This window comes from Aspergillus sydowii, assembly GCF_001890705.1.
Source record: "Aspergillus sydowii CBS 593.65 unplaced genomic scaffold ASPSYscaffold_3, whole genome shotgun sequence".
Classification (NCBI taxonomy): domain Eukaryota; kingdom Fungi; phylum Ascomycota; class Eurotiomycetes; order Eurotiales; family Aspergillaceae; genus Aspergillus; species Aspergillus sydowii.
The window spans coordinates 2,851,677-2,867,007 of NW_024467861.1; the positions used below are offsets into that span (position 1 = coordinate 2,851,677).

The 15,331-nt window shown below is 50.4% G+C and overlaps 5 protein-coding genes across 5 annotated transcripts; 3 read left to right on the forward strand and 2 right to left on the reverse strand.

Annotated features, from left to right (window-relative positions):
* Nucleotides 1-377: 377 nt before the first annotated feature.
* ASPSYDRAFT_67212 (uncharacterized protein) lies at nt 378-1,320 on the reverse strand (the record flags this gene model as incomplete). Its single annotated transcript, XM_040850384.1, has 2 exons — nt 378-870; nt 920-1,320. The coding sequence occupies 2 exons, from the start codon at nt 1,318-1,320 to the stop codon at nt 462-464; spliced, it is 810 nt and encodes a 269-aa protein (XP_040705199.1). The 3' UTR covers nt 378-461.
* A 631-nt stretch (nt 1,321-1,951) lies between these two features.
* Nucleotides 1,952-3,644, reverse strand: ASPSYDRAFT_67213 (uncharacterized protein; the record flags this gene model as incomplete). Its single annotated transcript, XM_040850385.1, has 6 exons — nt 1,952-2,477; nt 2,538-2,660; nt 2,716-2,880; nt 2,927-3,085; nt 3,146-3,542; nt 3,590-3,644. 6 exons carry the CDS (start codon nt 3,642-3,644, stop codon nt 2,093-2,095), a joined length of 1,284 nt encoding a protein of 427 aa, XP_040705200.1. The 3' UTR covers nt 1,952-2,092.
* A 1,598-nt stretch (nt 3,645-5,242) lies between these two features.
* Nucleotides 5,243-7,701, forward strand: ASPSYDRAFT_43335 (putative MFS sugar transporter). Its single transcript, XM_040846623.1, has 5 exons — nt 5,243-6,081; nt 6,142-6,388; nt 6,445-6,651; nt 6,709-7,091; nt 7,145-7,701. Exons 1-5 carry the CDS (start codon nt 5,646-5,648, stop codon nt 7,537-7,539), a joined length of 1,668 nt encoding a protein of 555 aa, XP_040705201.1. The 5' UTR covers nt 5,243-5,645; the 3' UTR covers nt 7,540-7,701.
* Nucleotides 7,702-7,892: 191 nt separating this feature from the next.
* On the forward strand, nt 7,893-13,058 carry ASPSYDRAFT_43337 (ABC transporter ATP-binding protein). Its single transcript, XM_040846624.1, has 10 exons — nt 7,893-8,382; nt 8,429-8,509; nt 8,561-8,676; nt 8,725-8,779; nt 8,825-9,426; nt 9,489-10,107; nt 10,152-10,719; nt 10,766-10,938; nt 10,983-11,512; nt 11,563-13,058. Exons 1-10 carry the CDS (start codon nt 8,245-8,247, stop codon nt 12,758-12,760), a joined length of 4,080 nt encoding a protein of 1,359 aa, XP_040705202.1. The 5' UTR covers nt 7,893-8,244; the 3' UTR covers nt 12,761-13,058.
* Nucleotides 13,020-14,758, forward strand: ASPSYDRAFT_147596 (cytochrome P450; the record flags this gene model as incomplete). The annotated part of the gene is made up of 5 exons (XM_040841732.1): nt 13,020-13,208; nt 13,278-13,498; nt 13,554-13,618; nt 13,669-14,271; nt 14,349-14,758. 5 exons carry the CDS (start codon nt 13,020-13,022, stop codon nt 14,756-14,758), a joined length of 1,488 nt encoding a protein of 495 aa, XP_040705203.1.
* Nucleotides 14,759-15,331: the final 573 nt, after the last annotated feature.

A 15,331-nucleotide genomic window follows, 5' to 3' on the forward strand; every position in this document is an offset into this window, starting at 1 on the left:
CCGCGCCGCAGATCAGCTATTCCATCGTACCGTAGTTCAGCTGTAGCACTGCGTGTCCGGCGTCCTGATGGGCTCATTGACGGATTTTATAGCAGCTTTTTATCAATTTACTTGACTATCAAATGTTTTTCTTTTGGCGAGGGACCCTTTTTAGTCAGTCCTGCAGAATCTCACTACCGGGGCATTCCCGTGCGAGGATGGGCCTCCAGGGGTCAGTACGTTAGGGCACATAGTTCGTCTACGAATCTCGTGGTCGTCCGATCCATCGACCCCTGTTCGAGGAGGGGAGTGTTTTGTTAGAGGTGAATGGGCGCGGCATAAGTTTGATATTGTACCCTTGCGCACCGTTGAACCTGAATGGATTGACCAAAGAGATGGTCTGGAATGACGTTTACTATCTCTGGACATGTACAGCTATCCGACGCAGTGAACGCCCACACTGTGGTGCAAACTGGATGGCTTCATGCAGGATTCGCATTACAATGCCGCGGGCAACGGTTCCCCTGCTCCGGTAGAACCGGGGTCATTGTAGTAAGCCAGGCTTGCGATATCCGTGGCTGAACTGCAAGTGCAGCCCCCTCGATCGGGTTCATGAGCTCTTCAATTTCACGTTTCGACCCAGAATCCGGATACAGGATAATCCACAGAGTCTCCAGCCCGTTGAACAGCCCCAGCGCATCGACAACTTTCTTCCAGCGGTGGATAATGCGCGGTTCTGAGTAGTCGCCCCATGCTGGCGACTCAACGGCCAAATGCCGAAATAAACTCAAGCGCGATTGGGGCATGTATCTTGGCAGTTCGAGCGCCGTACGGGGGTTCGAGAAATAGAAGCTATTCTCGGTGTACAGCATCTCGATTGTTTCGGAATACCTGGGGATATGAATATAAATATGCATAAGAGGTAGAAGAAAAGACCTACGCTCTCCTGCAACTCAGCAATATGGCCATTATCCTTGATTCCTTCCGCTCAGCGGGTGTCGGCATGGCTCTCACATTCGCGGTCTTATTACTAGCACGGGGAGTGCACCCGGCGTGGGTATTGCTACAGGTGCAAGGCAGAGGGTGCGTTCGATCATAGTCCAGCTGGCGTTCTACAGGGAGTTTGCAGAGGAAGCTGCGGAATTTGCGTGCCCGGGCTCCCACCCAGGCGATGTGGACGGTTGCGGGGGCAGCAAGGATTTCGGTGTATATCATATCTCGGATTTCTCGTGGCAGGCGGAACAAAAGGGACTGGTCCTGGCTGTATGTGTGTTGCGTCCTGGGTTGCTTGACTGGGGGAGTTGGCCCGGTGGAAGCTGACTGCTTCCGTTTTGCTGCCATATTGGACTTGATCTCGAAGGTGAAGACAAGGACAGGCACCCTCGTGTCTCGAAGGTCAAACATGAGGCTGTGCGTGGACAAAGCTAACTTTTATAGGCATTAATCTTCCGGCCAAGTAATTTAATTTTAATAAGTGAACACGCCACTCCGAGAGTATCAAAGCGTATTCAAATAAAGGCTGGAGATAATGCCACAGGAGTGAGCTTATTAAATTAGAGATTTCAAAGGTATATACACAAAGTCTAATCTGATCATTAAAGTGTTGTGCAAGAGGTGCCCTCGTGGAATTGCCATATGCCGAGCCACCGTAAGTCAAATACCCAGCATCAACAGGCCCGAATGTGTAATAATATTGTTACAGTTACTAAAGGTAAACACTATATATATATCCATGGTCATCATCTCGTCTCTCGATTCTGGCCCGAACCTTGCTCAGTCGCCTCTCTTTCCAACTATGTCAACGTTCCACCCTGCAATGGCCGGCTTTAGCGAAAATTATACTGAAAGGGATGGGAAGTCCAACTCCATCTGACCAGCTACTTCCCATTATCTTTTCACGATGCCCAGGACGCGACAGCTGCTTCGACGAAAAATCACCTATGCGTGTGCGCGGAGATGAAATGATTTATACCTCGTCTATTAATCTAAGTATGCATTGGATATATATCGTTGACCCCGTGCTAAGGCTCACTGTAACCCGGATCATTGAATATACATATAAATATTCAACAGTCCTGCACTTATGATGACAACATCTATCAATGACAGTATCTCAAAGCACTGTGATCATAAGGAACCAAACACTACCGGCCATGAGAAGGCCAGCGCTAACCGCCCCGACTCGGCCGGCACCATTCCCAGCATCCCCCTCTTCGGCGCTGCTTTCAGATTCCTGGGAACTGCTGTCGGAATTTGCATTTGCATCACCGTTGAGGCCGCCTGCGATGCCCGAACTGCTAGGACTCGGGGTTGAACTGGGAGTCGTACTATTCGTACCGTTCAGCACGGTGGCGGGATCTTGCGGGAAATCATAGTTCAAGCAGGGATTATCATATGGGTTATCCCCCCATAGTTGGTACAGCGTATCGTTGCAGGGGATTTTCGTTGTGTAGTCATTGCTGATCATTCCCAAGTCTCTCATTCTGGGGAAATAGACACTAAGACATTCCAGCTGTTAGTATATTCTTCGAAAATCGACCGGGATATGCTTCACTAACGTGTGAATCTCGCCCCAGAGGTAGAAATGTCTCGCGGTTTGAATGGTGGAATAGATATCCAAAGGGGCTCTGGGGTTAATTGTGGCCCCGACGTTTGTCTCCCCCAGCGCACCCATGCTTAGTCTGTGAAATAGTCAGAATTGGACTGCTTGTCGAGAGAGGGCGGTGCGAAACAAACCGAGTAACCGCGCCGTATAGCTCCAATGTTCCGGCCAGGGTGTGCATTTTTGGAGCATCAAAGTCGAGCGTCTCACCCCCTTCTTGGATGTTGATACGAAGTCCCTGGTAGCCTTCTTCCTGATAATCTGCGTATCCGACCACTTCCAGATTGGGGATTGAGACTCTGCACTCGTCAGTATCAAACATAATTTGTGCCTAAACAACCGAACCTGTTTACTGTCCCGGCCACCTCGAAATAGTTCGTCTCTTCGAGCGACGGCAGGTCCACAGCAATGTACGGGAACGTGCTATCGCCATAGATAGCGCAGTCCGTCGAGCCGCAGAATTGAATTCGCTTCGCGACGGTTTTCAGCGACTCGAAGTTTGTACTGTAGTAATGTCAGAGATGTTGTACACGTGGATGGATGGATGGATGCATGCATAAGTACCTCGTCCAGCTACCCAAAACCAACACGTTCTCTGCCTCCTCCAGAGACCCTAGGTCGATCTCTCCCTTGTCTCTCGTCTGGATGAGTTCGATATCGCCTGCGCGTTCAAGATTCGGTAGGTGCACATCGCCAGATATCCCTCGGAGGTGAATGCTCTCGATTTCTACGAGGTCCCGCAGCTCGAACAGGCCCAGCCCTTCAGCGCCATCTTCCACCGTGGAAATGTTTCCGTGGACTTCGGTTACGCCGTTGAGGACAAAGTCTCCTGTGTAGCCAGATTCGACCACGATGTGTCCGTTGAGGATTGTGCAATCTTTGAACGCATCCAGCTGGTCAGGACTGCTCACACTGAGGGGATTGTCGCCGTCCGCGGTGTTGCATTCTTTGGTCTCAGCGCCTAAGAGGTCAGAAACTGTCAAGAAGATATGGATAGGGCATAAGTACCAAGAGATGGAGCTGCGATGACCAAGGCCGCTAATAAAGAGATGTGCGTCTTCATTGCTGTCGATGGTGGATTGGGATGCGAAGACAGGAAACATCCATCGAAATAAATAGTTCTTCTTCACTCCAGTCCGCAGGGCGCAGAGCAGTGAGCCAAGAAGTACATCGACGGATCGTCTTGGCCGCCGTCCGCAGCCACAAGCAGAACGCCTTATAGGGTCTGATTCGCCCCGTTTCAGGAACAAACACTCAACTTTATCTTGGCGGCTCACTCTAGCCAGGGGATTCTCCTAGCCTGTTGGTCTTCTTGGTCCCCATTTTAATCCTGGGTCCAATCCTCCCGCAGGGACTGTGCACGTGTTAGAACGAACTGATCAGTGGGTGCGGATTATGGAGCTGCAAGATGAGCAGAGTGGAGACTCATAACATAACAACCTCATAGCAATTTAGATCTTGCTGCGTCCTGTTGCAAACGCCAATCTCTGACTGTGGTGCCAGTGCTGGATTCCCCGATATCCCACGAAGTGGTTTATCAGGATAATACGTCCCCCAACAACGACGCCTGATGAAACGGATGGTCCTAGTTCATAATTGCAAACACTAACATCGCAGACGAGCAGTCGCGGTGGCAGTGGTCTTCAATATATCGTTAATACTATGGACAATGACCTTGAAGCTCAACTCCATAAGAATAAGCCAGTATTCCCTGCAGTAATATGATGGTGGGCAACCGTTCATCACCTAGAGTTAGATCCCCTGATACAGCATTCATAATCCATGATCTGCATCGTTTGTGAATACTTTGAACAAGCTTGTTACCTAAACCCAGGAGAAGAGCACGAAGAAGCTGACTGACATACACAACTGTTAGTTTCATCTTCTCATTTACAAGACCGTATCACACCAATGCGCCTGACGCTAATCTGCACTCCAAAGTCGGCTTTATTTTCGGGTGGATTGCGTGCTGTTCGTTTGTGTCTGCCTATCGCTGTGTACCGGAAATGGAAGGTCTGCCACTAGAGGAAACCAACTGATGTGAAGGCCGGGAAGAGGCTGCGTGTGAGTACGTAGTTATTTCTTGATAGAGCTTTGTATTGCCGGTTTACTTTATAATAGACTCTCTACAATGCATTTATGTAGCGGTACCAGCTACATGAACCTTGGAGCAGCCGTCCCAATGCTATGAACGTAGGTAGAGACTTATTCCACTATATATGTTCAATGCAACTGATTTGTTTACGAAGCCGATAAAAATTCGCCACGGCCGACTTGGCTGCAGAATGATCTGATTCTCCCGGATTTCTCCCGAATTTCTCCGCCTGCTTTCAACATCATACCAAGTGTTGTCATATCATTACGGCAACACAGAAGCCATGCCGGGCCATTTGACGTCTAAAGGAATGCATGGGAGTGGCCGTTCACTTCCACAGTTCCCTTCCAGAACTTCGTGCTTCGTGTTGCAAGGTGGATTCTGGAATGTCAATCACCAACATATTAGGACTATCCCCGCATTGCCAGACATCCAGTCCCGCTCTGGGGCCACCAATTACGCACCTCTACGGACAATGTACAGAGGGGTAGGTGACAGCGGCATTCCAGAGCCCTGTCGGGACAGTTTCTGGTCTCATTCTGGCTGGTTCTGGTCTGATCTCGGCATCCACGTTACACAGATCGACATTGCTCGTGCGCTGCGTTTCAAGACGGTTATGATCTCCGCGCTAGCAGAGCAAGCCTTTGCCAATTCAGTTAAGAATGCCGGTAGACCACGGCTACAAATTCCGGAATCCCCCTTCTCTGTCCATTCAGCGTCTGTCTGCTGGGGCTGGAGTTGGCCATGCTCGGCTTCGACGTGGGCCGATACACGGGCATCATGGCACCCAGGGAGATTCCCAGCAGCCCATGAAATCCAGTCAATGCAGCTGTTTCTCTTTCCTTTTTGGCCCCGCCTCTGATCTTCCTTTTTATCCCGTTTCCCCTCCTCCCCGGACGCACGTTTTCTCCAGATTTTCGCATCACCCACATCCCCGCGGATACTCCGTAGGCCTGCAATCCAGAAACGATGGCAGAGGCAGAGAAGAAACAGCTCGAGGCCCTGGAGGTCGTGCGCGATCGCGCTCCAGAAGCCGATGCCTTTATCCAAGAAATGGAGAGCAAGCTGCAGGACGCAGGAGGGCTAGAGACCGGCTTCTTCCACATCCAGTTCAGCAATCCGCAGCATTTCACCTGGCTGCTTGTCGCATTCGCCAGTATGGGTGGTCTGCTGTCCGGTCTTGACCAGAGTCTCATCTCCGGTGCAAATTGGTATCTTCCCAAGGATCTGGACCTGGACGACAGACAGAATAGTCTGGTGAATGCGGGAATGCCACTGGGCGCTGTTGGTGGTGCGTTGATTCTGTCGCCCTGCAATGAGTATTTTGGGCGGAAGTGGGCGATTATCATATCCCTGGTTTTGTACACTATTGGTGCTGCACTCGAAGCTGGGTCGATTAATTACGGTACGTTGTTTATATTAGTTCGTGTCCTATTCGTTTGAGTGGTAGGTATTAACAAGCCAGGCATGATAATTGCATCGCGAGTCATTCTTGGTCTCGGGGTCGGTCTCGAGGGTGGCACAGTCCCGGTCTATGTCGCAGAGACGGTCGAGCGTCGCATTCGCGGTAATCTGGTTTCTCTGTATCAGTTCAATATTGCGCTGGGGGAGGTCCTTGGATATGCCGTCGCTGCCATCTTCCTGCATGTCCCTGGAAACTGGCGGTACATCCTGGGGTCGTCTCTTCTTTTTTCCACCATCATGTTCGCAGGGTGAGGACCTGATATAGATACTACGAATGAGTTCACTGTTCTAATGCCATTACTAGCATGCTGTTCCTCCCCGAGAGCCCTCGTTGGCTTGTGCACAAAGGCCGAACCCTGGATGCATACAAAGTCTGGAAGCGGATCCGCGGCATCGACACCCCGGACGCAAGAGACGAGTTCTTCGTCCTGACTGGTTCCGTTCGCCAAGAGGAAAACGAGGTCAATGAGGGCGCTGAGAACAAGCGATTCCCATGGTTGGACTTTTTGACGTGCGTTTCCATTCTTCTATGCAGCCCGCTCCCGTCACCACTAACCACCCTATATAGCGTCCCGCGCGCTCGTCGCTCGCTTATTTATGCGAATATTATGATCATGCTAGGTCAGCTAACCGGAATCAATGCAATTATGTATTTCATGAGTGTGCTCATGTCTCAAATCGGGTTTAACGATGAAAACGCGAACTATATGTCGCTTGTTGGTGGTGGATCGCTCCTACTCGGGACGATTCCGGCCATTTTCCTTATGGAATCATTCGGTCGGCGATTCTGGGCTATTACCACCCTTCCTGGCTTCTTCATTGGTTTGGTCTTAATTGGAATCAGCTACCGCTTCGATGTTGAGACTGACCTTATGACTGTCGAGGGTCTCTACCTCACCGGGCTCATTCTATATCAGGGTTTCTTTGGATCCTATGCTTGCTTAACATGGGGTACGCCAGCTAAACTGCCCCAATCTGCTATTAGAGATACTAACAGAGAATAGTGGTCCCCTCAGAAGTCTACCCAACCTACCTCCGCAGCTACGGCATGACAACTTCCGACGCCCTCCTCTTCCTCATGTCCTTTATCGTAACATACAATTTCACAGCAATGCAGCAAGCAATGGGGAAGACCGGCCTAGCTCTCGGGTTTTACGGTGGCATTGCAGTCGTCGGCGAAATCTACCAGATCTTCTTCATGCCTGAGACGAAGGACAAGACGCTCGAGGAGATCGAGGAGGTGTTCTCCCGGCCCACGGGGGAGATCGTAAGGGAGAACTGGGCGGGAGTTAAGCAGAATTGTAAGGACCTGGTATGTGGGAGGTGGAAGAAGGTGTTTGTTGAGCAGAGGAGGATGAGGCCGACTGTGCAGGAGGCAGAGTTGAAAGTTATGTCTTAGGCCTAGATTATTATACTTATGGGATGGATATGAGTCGGAAGTATTTTTGGCTCAAACGTATTTACTAGATACTTACGCACTACTAATATCACGGTCAGCGTTGTCTCGTGTGCGATATCTACAAATTACCGCCACCGAGGAGGGAGGATCTCTGAAAACGAGCATTCTTGTCAAAATGGTATATCAACCATGTCTCCGCAAGCGAGCATTAAGACATATCCAATAAGCTCAAACCAGTGGGCCTAATTTGCCCAAGCTTGCCGACAGTTTCACCCGCGAAGAGCACAGACACTAGAGCCGGAGACCCCTGAAACAAGGCAGCAAGCGATGCCTCGTTTAAGTCTCGGGGCTCCACAAATTCTTCGGAAGTCGTCGTAAGGCTGAATCAGGCTGATTCCAGGCTCCAGCCCTTTCCTCATTTCTCCTCGTATTCATCTCCGAAACGCGTCTGAGCTCGGGCTTGCAGGATCGCTCAATGATGAGTCAAACGTCAGCGGCCAAGACGCCATGCCCACGATCTTCCTGGTTCACCAATGGCTGAGCGAATGTTACGAGGGAGCGTGCATCTGGAATGGAAGGCTGTCGAAGGTCGAAGCCCTGGGCAAAAGGGGACACGTTGTTGGCTGAATGACATGAATATTAAAAGGTTTGGTCGTGGCTCAGGACACTGTGGCTGTTTTCTTGCCACAACCATACTAGCTAACTATGACTGCGCCTGAACCGTCAAAATCAGTCGTGGAGGGACAGAGGGAGGCAGAGCCAGGCAGTGTGAAGAATGCTGCAGGCGAAGGTGGGCCTGCTAAGGCTGAAGACATCAAGCTTCCCTTCTTCCCCAGCTATATGGTACGCCTTAACTGCACATGAAGCTTGCTGGACTAACGCTACTTAGAGGATTCTCTCGTACGGTACTGGGAATTATGGCTGGCTGGCCATGGTCGTTGGCCTTGGATGCGCCATGGGTTCTGGAGTTGTATGTCATGTTAACTGTCCTACCAATAATTCGGGTGCTGATAATCGACAGGCTCTTCCTTTGATGAATATTATCTTTGGGGATATCACAAAAGACTTTAGCGAGTACTTTGTTGCTGGATCCGGCGTCACAGAGTCGGAGTTTAAGGCTGCAGTCAACAAGAATTCGTATGTTCGGACCATATGCTCGAGACACCATTCCAACTAATATTTCAGGCTTTTTATTGTATACCTGTTCATTGGAAAGTTCGTACTGACCTATGTCTTCACGGTACGCACCTCATCTATACCCTTCAACACCTCCTAACAAGGCCAGATCTCCTTCAGAATAATCAGTCTCAAAGCCTCATCCACAATCCGACTCGAATACATGCAAGCCCTATTCGCCCAACCCGTGAGCAGACTCGACGAAATCTCCGTAGGCAGCGTCACAAACACCATCACCGGTCTCTCCAACACCCTCCAGGAGAGTATGTCCGACCGCCTCGCCACCCTCTTCCAATCCATCGCCATCATCATCGCCGCCTACGCCATCGCCTTCAAATACTCCTGGGCCCTGACACTCGTCGTCAGCTCTGCGATCCTCTTCATGGGGCTATGCATGTCTGTCGCAGCACCGATCTTGATCAAGGGCAACCGCGCTATTGAGCTTGCTGATGAAAAGCACGCTGCTATCGCCGCAGATGTGTTCAGTTCTATCCGGACTGTGTTTTCGCTTGGTGCGCAGACGTCTCTTGCGCGGAGGTACGGGGAGTGGGCTGAGGAGGCGAGGAAGAGAGGCACGAAGCTGGCCCCTGTTATGGGCGTGCATCTGGGACTGGTGTTCTTCTCTATGTATACGAGCTTTGCGCTAGCCTTCTGGTTCGGACTGAAGCTTTACCGCGAGGGAAAGATTCCTGACGTTGGTGTCGTTATTACGTGGGTACCCTCCCTACCTCCCTATATCTACTTACATACGATGAATGACTGAGCCAGGGCAGTGTTTTCTTTTCCGTCTTGATAGTCACCACTGTCATGGGGGGCATTCTCTCGCCGGTCATGGTAATCACCAAGGCTGTCAGTGCGTCGGGGTCCTTTTTCTCTATTATTGATTCTGAACGGAAACCGGTTGATGGGATGAGGGTGGCTAGTCAGTCTGATATCGTCTTCAGCGATGTGACGTTTGCGTATCCAACGCGGCCGGAGGTATCGGTGTTGAAGTCCTTCAGTGTCTGTTTCCAACGGGGAAAGGTTACGGCCTTGGTTGGGCCTTCGGGATCTGGGAAGAGTACGATTGTTGCACTGCTTGAGAGGTGGTATGACCTGAAGATACACAGTGCATCGGATGAGAAGGAGAAAGGCGATGCAGGACCGACAGCGACGGGGAGTATTGAGGTTAACGGCCACAATATCAACGAGCTGGATTTAAAATGGTGGAGAACGCAGATCGGGCTCGTTCAGCAGGAGCCGTTCCTGTTCCATGATACAGTCTACAATAATGTCTGCTTTGGTCTCATTGGGTCTGAATGGGATGGGGAGTCGGAGCAGGTCAAGAGGAAGCTTGTCGTTGAGGCATGCAAGGAGGCCTTTGCTGATGAATTTGTGCAGCGACTGCCATTGGTATGACCTCTGCAGTTTACCTGCTTCTATACTGACTCTTGTAGGGCTACGAGACTATTGTCGGCGAAGGAGGCATCACGTTGAGTGGTGGCCAGCGCCAGCGTCTAGCCATTGCACGAGCCATTGTCAGCCAGCCTACAATTCTGGTTCTAGACGAAGCAACCAGCGCGATTGATGTTCGTGGGGAGAAGATCGTCCAGGCAGCCTTGGATCATGTTTCCAAGGACCGGACAACAATCACCATCGCGCATCGACTGTCGACCGTCCGGAATGCAGACCACATTGTTGTGATTAAGGATGGAGGGAAGTGCGAAGAGGGAACCCACGACCAGCTTCTGTCTATGAATGGAGTCTACTTTGACTTGGTCCATGCCCAGCAGCTTGAGCCACTGGGTGAGGTGAATGCTCCCATTATGGGTGAGGAAATGAGTTCCCAAGTATATGATTCCATGGCTCTAGAAGGCAAAGAACCGGTAAGCACTAGTGAACAGGCGACGGAGACGAAGGCCAAAAAGGTCAGGTCATTTCGAACATTCGGCGTCTTGATGTACGAGCAGCGCAAATACTCGTGGCTTTACAGCATCGTCCTGGTGGCTGCCGGTGCTGGAGGAGGTATGAATCCCATTCCCTTGCAAGAAGCCCGATTGACACTTAGCAGCTGGATACGCCATTCAAAGTTACCTCTTCGCGAAGCTTGTTGAAGCCTTCCAATTCACTGGGAAGCAACTGGCCGATGCTGCCAACTTTTGGGCGCTGATGTTCTTCATCCTGGCGCTGTGTGTGATGGCTGTTTATTTTACCCTGGGCTTTAGCTCAACTACCTTTTCATCCGTAGGTCTCTGGTCCACTACAGGTTCATACCCTAACGTGCATAGTTTGTTGCGGCAGTATATCGCAAAGATTATTTCCAGAGTCTGCTACACCAACCGATTCCGTTTTTCGACCAGGACGCCAACGCATCTGGAAGCCTTGGAGGACGTCTCTCCAGCGATGTGCGACAGCTTCAAGAGTTATTTGGGACAAACGGAATCTTCCCCCTGATATCCATTTTCACCGTGGTTGGCTGCGTCGCCGTCTCATTCGCCTTTGGCTGGAAGCTGGCGGCAGTAACATTTTTCGCAGCACTGCCGTTTATCTTTGGAGCTGCATACATCCGTATTCGATATGAGCTGGAGTTTGAGGAATTGAATGCGAAAGTATATGCAGAGAGCTCCAAGTTTGCGGCGGAGGCTATACGCGCCTTTCGGACTGTCAGCGCCCTCACGATGGAGAGTCATATCCTAAAAAAGTATTCCGACTTGCTGGCTGAACAGCGACAGAGGGCTCTCCGTAAGGCATGGTTTGCTGCTCTGGTCATTTCTCTCTCCAGTACTGTGGACTTTTGTGCCATGGCTCTTACGTTCTGGTAAGACTCTTCGATTTAAACAACCGGCCTGTGTTAATTCCTGTTTATAGGTATGGTGGCCAGCTCCTCGTAACAAAGGAGTATGACCTAGTAGCCTTCTTCGTCGTCTACATCGCCATCATCCAAGGAGGACAAACAGCTGGCCAGTTCTTCAGTTTCGCTCCCAATATCGCACAGGCAATGGCATCGGCCAACCGCATTCTGCAGATGCGCACACTCAATGAAAGCACCACTACTTCTAAGAAGGACATTCAAATCCCGGCATCTGCAGATATCCAGTTCAAAGAGGTCTCGTTCAGCTACGCCTCTCGCGATACCCCGGTATTTTCGGACCTGAATCTCACCGTCCAGAGCGGCCAGTTCGCAGCTCTCGTCGGGCCCTCGGGCTGCGGCAAATCGACCGTTGCGTCGTTGCTCGAGCGGTTCTATGAACCTACCCAGGGAAAAATCTTATTCGGACAGACGCCGATTGATGCCATGGATCTATCTTCCTACCGTAAAAGTTTATCTCTTGTCGCGCAAGAATCCAAGCTATTCAGCGGAACTATACGCGAGAACCTGCTCCTCGGCATAGAGGGTGATACTTCTACAGGTGTAGACGACCGCATGATCCAGGCAGCCAAGGACGCTGAAATCCACGAGTTCATAAACTCCCTCCCGGATGGATACTCCACGCAGCTAGGGGCAAACGCGCAGACGTCACTCAGCGGAGGCCAGAAGCAGAGGCTTTGTATTGCTCGAGCGCTGCTGCGGAGCCCGCGACTCCTTATACTCGACGAAGCAACGTCGAGCCTAGACTCGCAGTCTGAGAAGTTGATTCAGCAGGCTATAGAGCGGTTAGCTGGGAAAGGCGAGCTGACTATCCTTGCGATTGCGCACCGGCTGGCTACCATTCAGAAAGCGGATGTCATTTTCGTCTTTGGCGAGGGCGCGCCTGGCCAGGGATCGAGGATTGTGGAAAGAGGGACGCATCATGAGTTGTTGAGGAATCGGGGGGCTTATTGGCAGATGGTATGTTACTCTTGTAGTTCTTACGGTGTTTTGCTAATAGTGCGTAGTGCCAGGCTCAAGCCTTGGATCGGTAGGTGGCTTTTCATCAACCGGCTTTCTGACCTCGATGAATCATGTCCTTGTAGCTATACTTTAATATTCAATAGTGCTATCCACTCTGGACCGACTGTTCGCAGTAATCCGTTGCTTTACTACACAACCAATGCCACTCATACTTGCCAGTGCCAGCCCACGTAAGGTTTTATGTGATTGGTCTAACTGGGTCTGATTCTCAACTTTATCGGCTTAGTGAAGAGACTCCCATAGGTCTGGAGGTAAGCTGACGCAATAGGGCTGGCTATGCCTGAACACAGTAAAACCCTGGGGCGTATGCGTATCCGTATACAGCTGTCAGCTCGTCAACTACGCCGCGACAAAAACATAAATAAAGAGTCTGTATTGCAATTCTGCGTTGTAAAGACAGCTGAGAGCCAACATGATCGATGTCATAGATACAATGTCCAATTCCAGTCTGGGACTTTTGTTGTCCGTTGCAGCGGCACTCCTAGGATGTGTATATTGGTTGCGCAACTCCCAGCTATACCCTCTAGTTAATGGAAAACGCCGCTTTGAGTTTCGTGCAGCTCACGCACAAAGAAGATTTTTGTCTAATGCTCGTGGTTTGATTCAGCGAGGTCTCGCTCAGGTATGCTACCATCTCTACCAATTCAAGGTCCGTGATCCAAAGTTTAAGAGATTAACAACTGCCTCACAGTGGCCTGTGTTTAGGATACTAACTGACAATGGATATAAACTCGTGCTGAGTCCGAAATACGCCAATGAAATCCGCAGCCATGACGACCTAAACTTTGTCAAAGCTGCCGTGGACAGATTCCACGCCGAGATCCCTGGTTTCGAGGTCTTCAAGCAGGCCACCAGAGCGGACGATATTCTGCAGGATGCGATCAGGACAAAGATGACCCAGAGCCTTGGTATGTTTTCAACCCGTGAGATTCCTAGTCATGATTGGCACTGACAGCAGATAAGGGAGCGTCACGAAGCCTCTGTCCCAGGAGATGGCTGCTGCCCTGCAGACCAACTGGACAGATTCACCTGGTAGGTCTGACTTGAGGCATTATTAATAGGACCATAACTGACCGTTGTAGAATGGCACACCATCACATTAAAGCCAACAATCCTGAGTATAATAGCCCAGATTTCATCCCGGGTCTTCCTCGGTGACAAGCTCTGTCGAAATCCAGACTGGCTCCGGATCACAGTGGATTACACGGTTGACTGCTTCGAGGCCGCAGACGCACTGCGCTTATGGCCGGCGCTTTTACGACCTATCGTTGCTCCGTTCGTCCCTTCTTGCCGCAAGATCAGGGCTCAGATCCAAGAAGCCAGGGATATCATCTTCCCTGTACTCGAGCAGCGGAAAAAAGAGAAACAGGCCGCTGTTGACAGGGGAGACACACCAGAGAGGTATAGCGACGCCATGGAGTGGATGGAACAGTGCGCTAAGGGACGACCGTATGATGCTGCGATTGCGCAGCTGACATTCTCTGTAGCGGCCATTCATACCACGTCTGATATGCTGGTGCAGGTACTGTATGATATCTGTGAATATGACGGGTTGATTGAGGAGCTGCGAGAGGAGGCTACCAACGTACTAAATACAGAGGGCTGGACGAAAAGTGCGCTGCATAAATTGAAGCTAATGGACAGTGTGATGAAAGAGAGTCAGAGACTCAAACCAAGTCAGATCAGTAGGTTCATACCTTACTCGTTCATTCTCTATATACTGACCGTCGCTTAGTCTCCATGCAGCGTCTGGCGGAGAAAGCTATCAAGCTCGCTGATGGCACGACAATCCCCAGGAATACCCTGCTCTATGTCTCGTCTGAGCGCATGTGGGATGAGACCATCTACCCAGACCCTGGTAAATTCGACCCTTACCGGTTCTTCCGGCTTCGAAATACTCCTGGGCATGAAGCGTTAGCGCAGCTCATAACACCAACGCCAGAGCATTTGGGGTTCGGCCTAGGAAAGCATGCCTGCCCGGGGAGGTTCTTTGCTGCCAATGAGATGAAAGTTGCGCTGTGTCATATTTTGTTAAAGTATGATATCAAGATGGCGAATGGGTGGGAGAATCCACCACCGCTAAGCAGAGAGGTCGTCCTTCTGGCAGATCCTAGGGGTGAAATGGTTATTAGGAGGAGAGACTCTGATATCGATTTGGACCTACTGGGTTAGTGATTGGAATATAATAAGGCTGTTTAATTCTGATTTTTTTTATTTAAAATCATAAATAAAGGCAGATGATGCGTTGTCTAAGCACGCCATTTGCTATAATAAAAACATGAGTCAAGGTCAAACAAATGAGGCCAATGAACAGCATAACAAACTTATTGTTCTGGCAGCCCTCTCACTGGAAGGGTTTTCTCCTGAACAGGAGAATAGTCTATTACTATGGACTAGCTCTTTCGGGGAGGATCCTGCGCCTTCAATCGGTGTCTTATATTCAGAATACACAATGGGCTGAGAGTGTAATCGAGATATTGTTGGAACAGTTTTCCAATCAAGATAGCTTCGGCAGCTTTGTTACGAGAGTACCAGGGTCTTATCGAATAGAATAGTGCATTGATAAACTAACCCTTTGTAGAAACATCGTGCGCCGCCAATCAGCATCTCGTATCCAGAATGTCGGATGGGGCCATGAGGTCAGTCCACAGCGATCAGCAGCGACTCTATACAGATCCGGCGAATTGCTGCGACAGTTGGCGTGGCGCAGGGCTGACCGCAGAACTATGCTGGAATACAGTTATT

Bases quoted from the DNA above. Each gene is read 5' to 3' on its own strand.
- ASPSYDRAFT_43335 (XM_040846623.1), top strand. From the start codon at position 5,646: ATGGCAGAGGCAGAGAAGAAACAGCTCGAGGCCCTGGAGGTCGTGCGC. The intron at 6,082-6,141 runs GTACGTTGTTTA...TTAACAAGCCAG, and splicing joins AGCTGGGTCGATTAATTACG to GCATGATAATTGCATCGCGA. The intron at 7,092-7,144 runs GTACGCCAGCTA...AACAGAGAATAG, and splicing joins CTATGCTTGCTTAACATGGG to TGGTCCCCTCAGAAGTCTAC.
- ASPSYDRAFT_43337 (XM_040846624.1), top strand. From the start codon at position 8,245: ATGACTGCGCCTGAACCGTCAAAATCAGTCGTGGAGGGACAGAGGGAG. The intron at 8,510-8,560 runs GTATGTCATGTT...GATAATCGACAG, and splicing joins GCGCCATGGGTTCTGGAGTT to GCTCTTCCTTTGATGAATAT. The intron at 11,513-11,562 runs GTAAGACTCTTC...TCCTGTTTATAG, and splicing joins GCCATGGCTCTTACGTTCTG to GTATGGTGGCCAGCTCCTCG.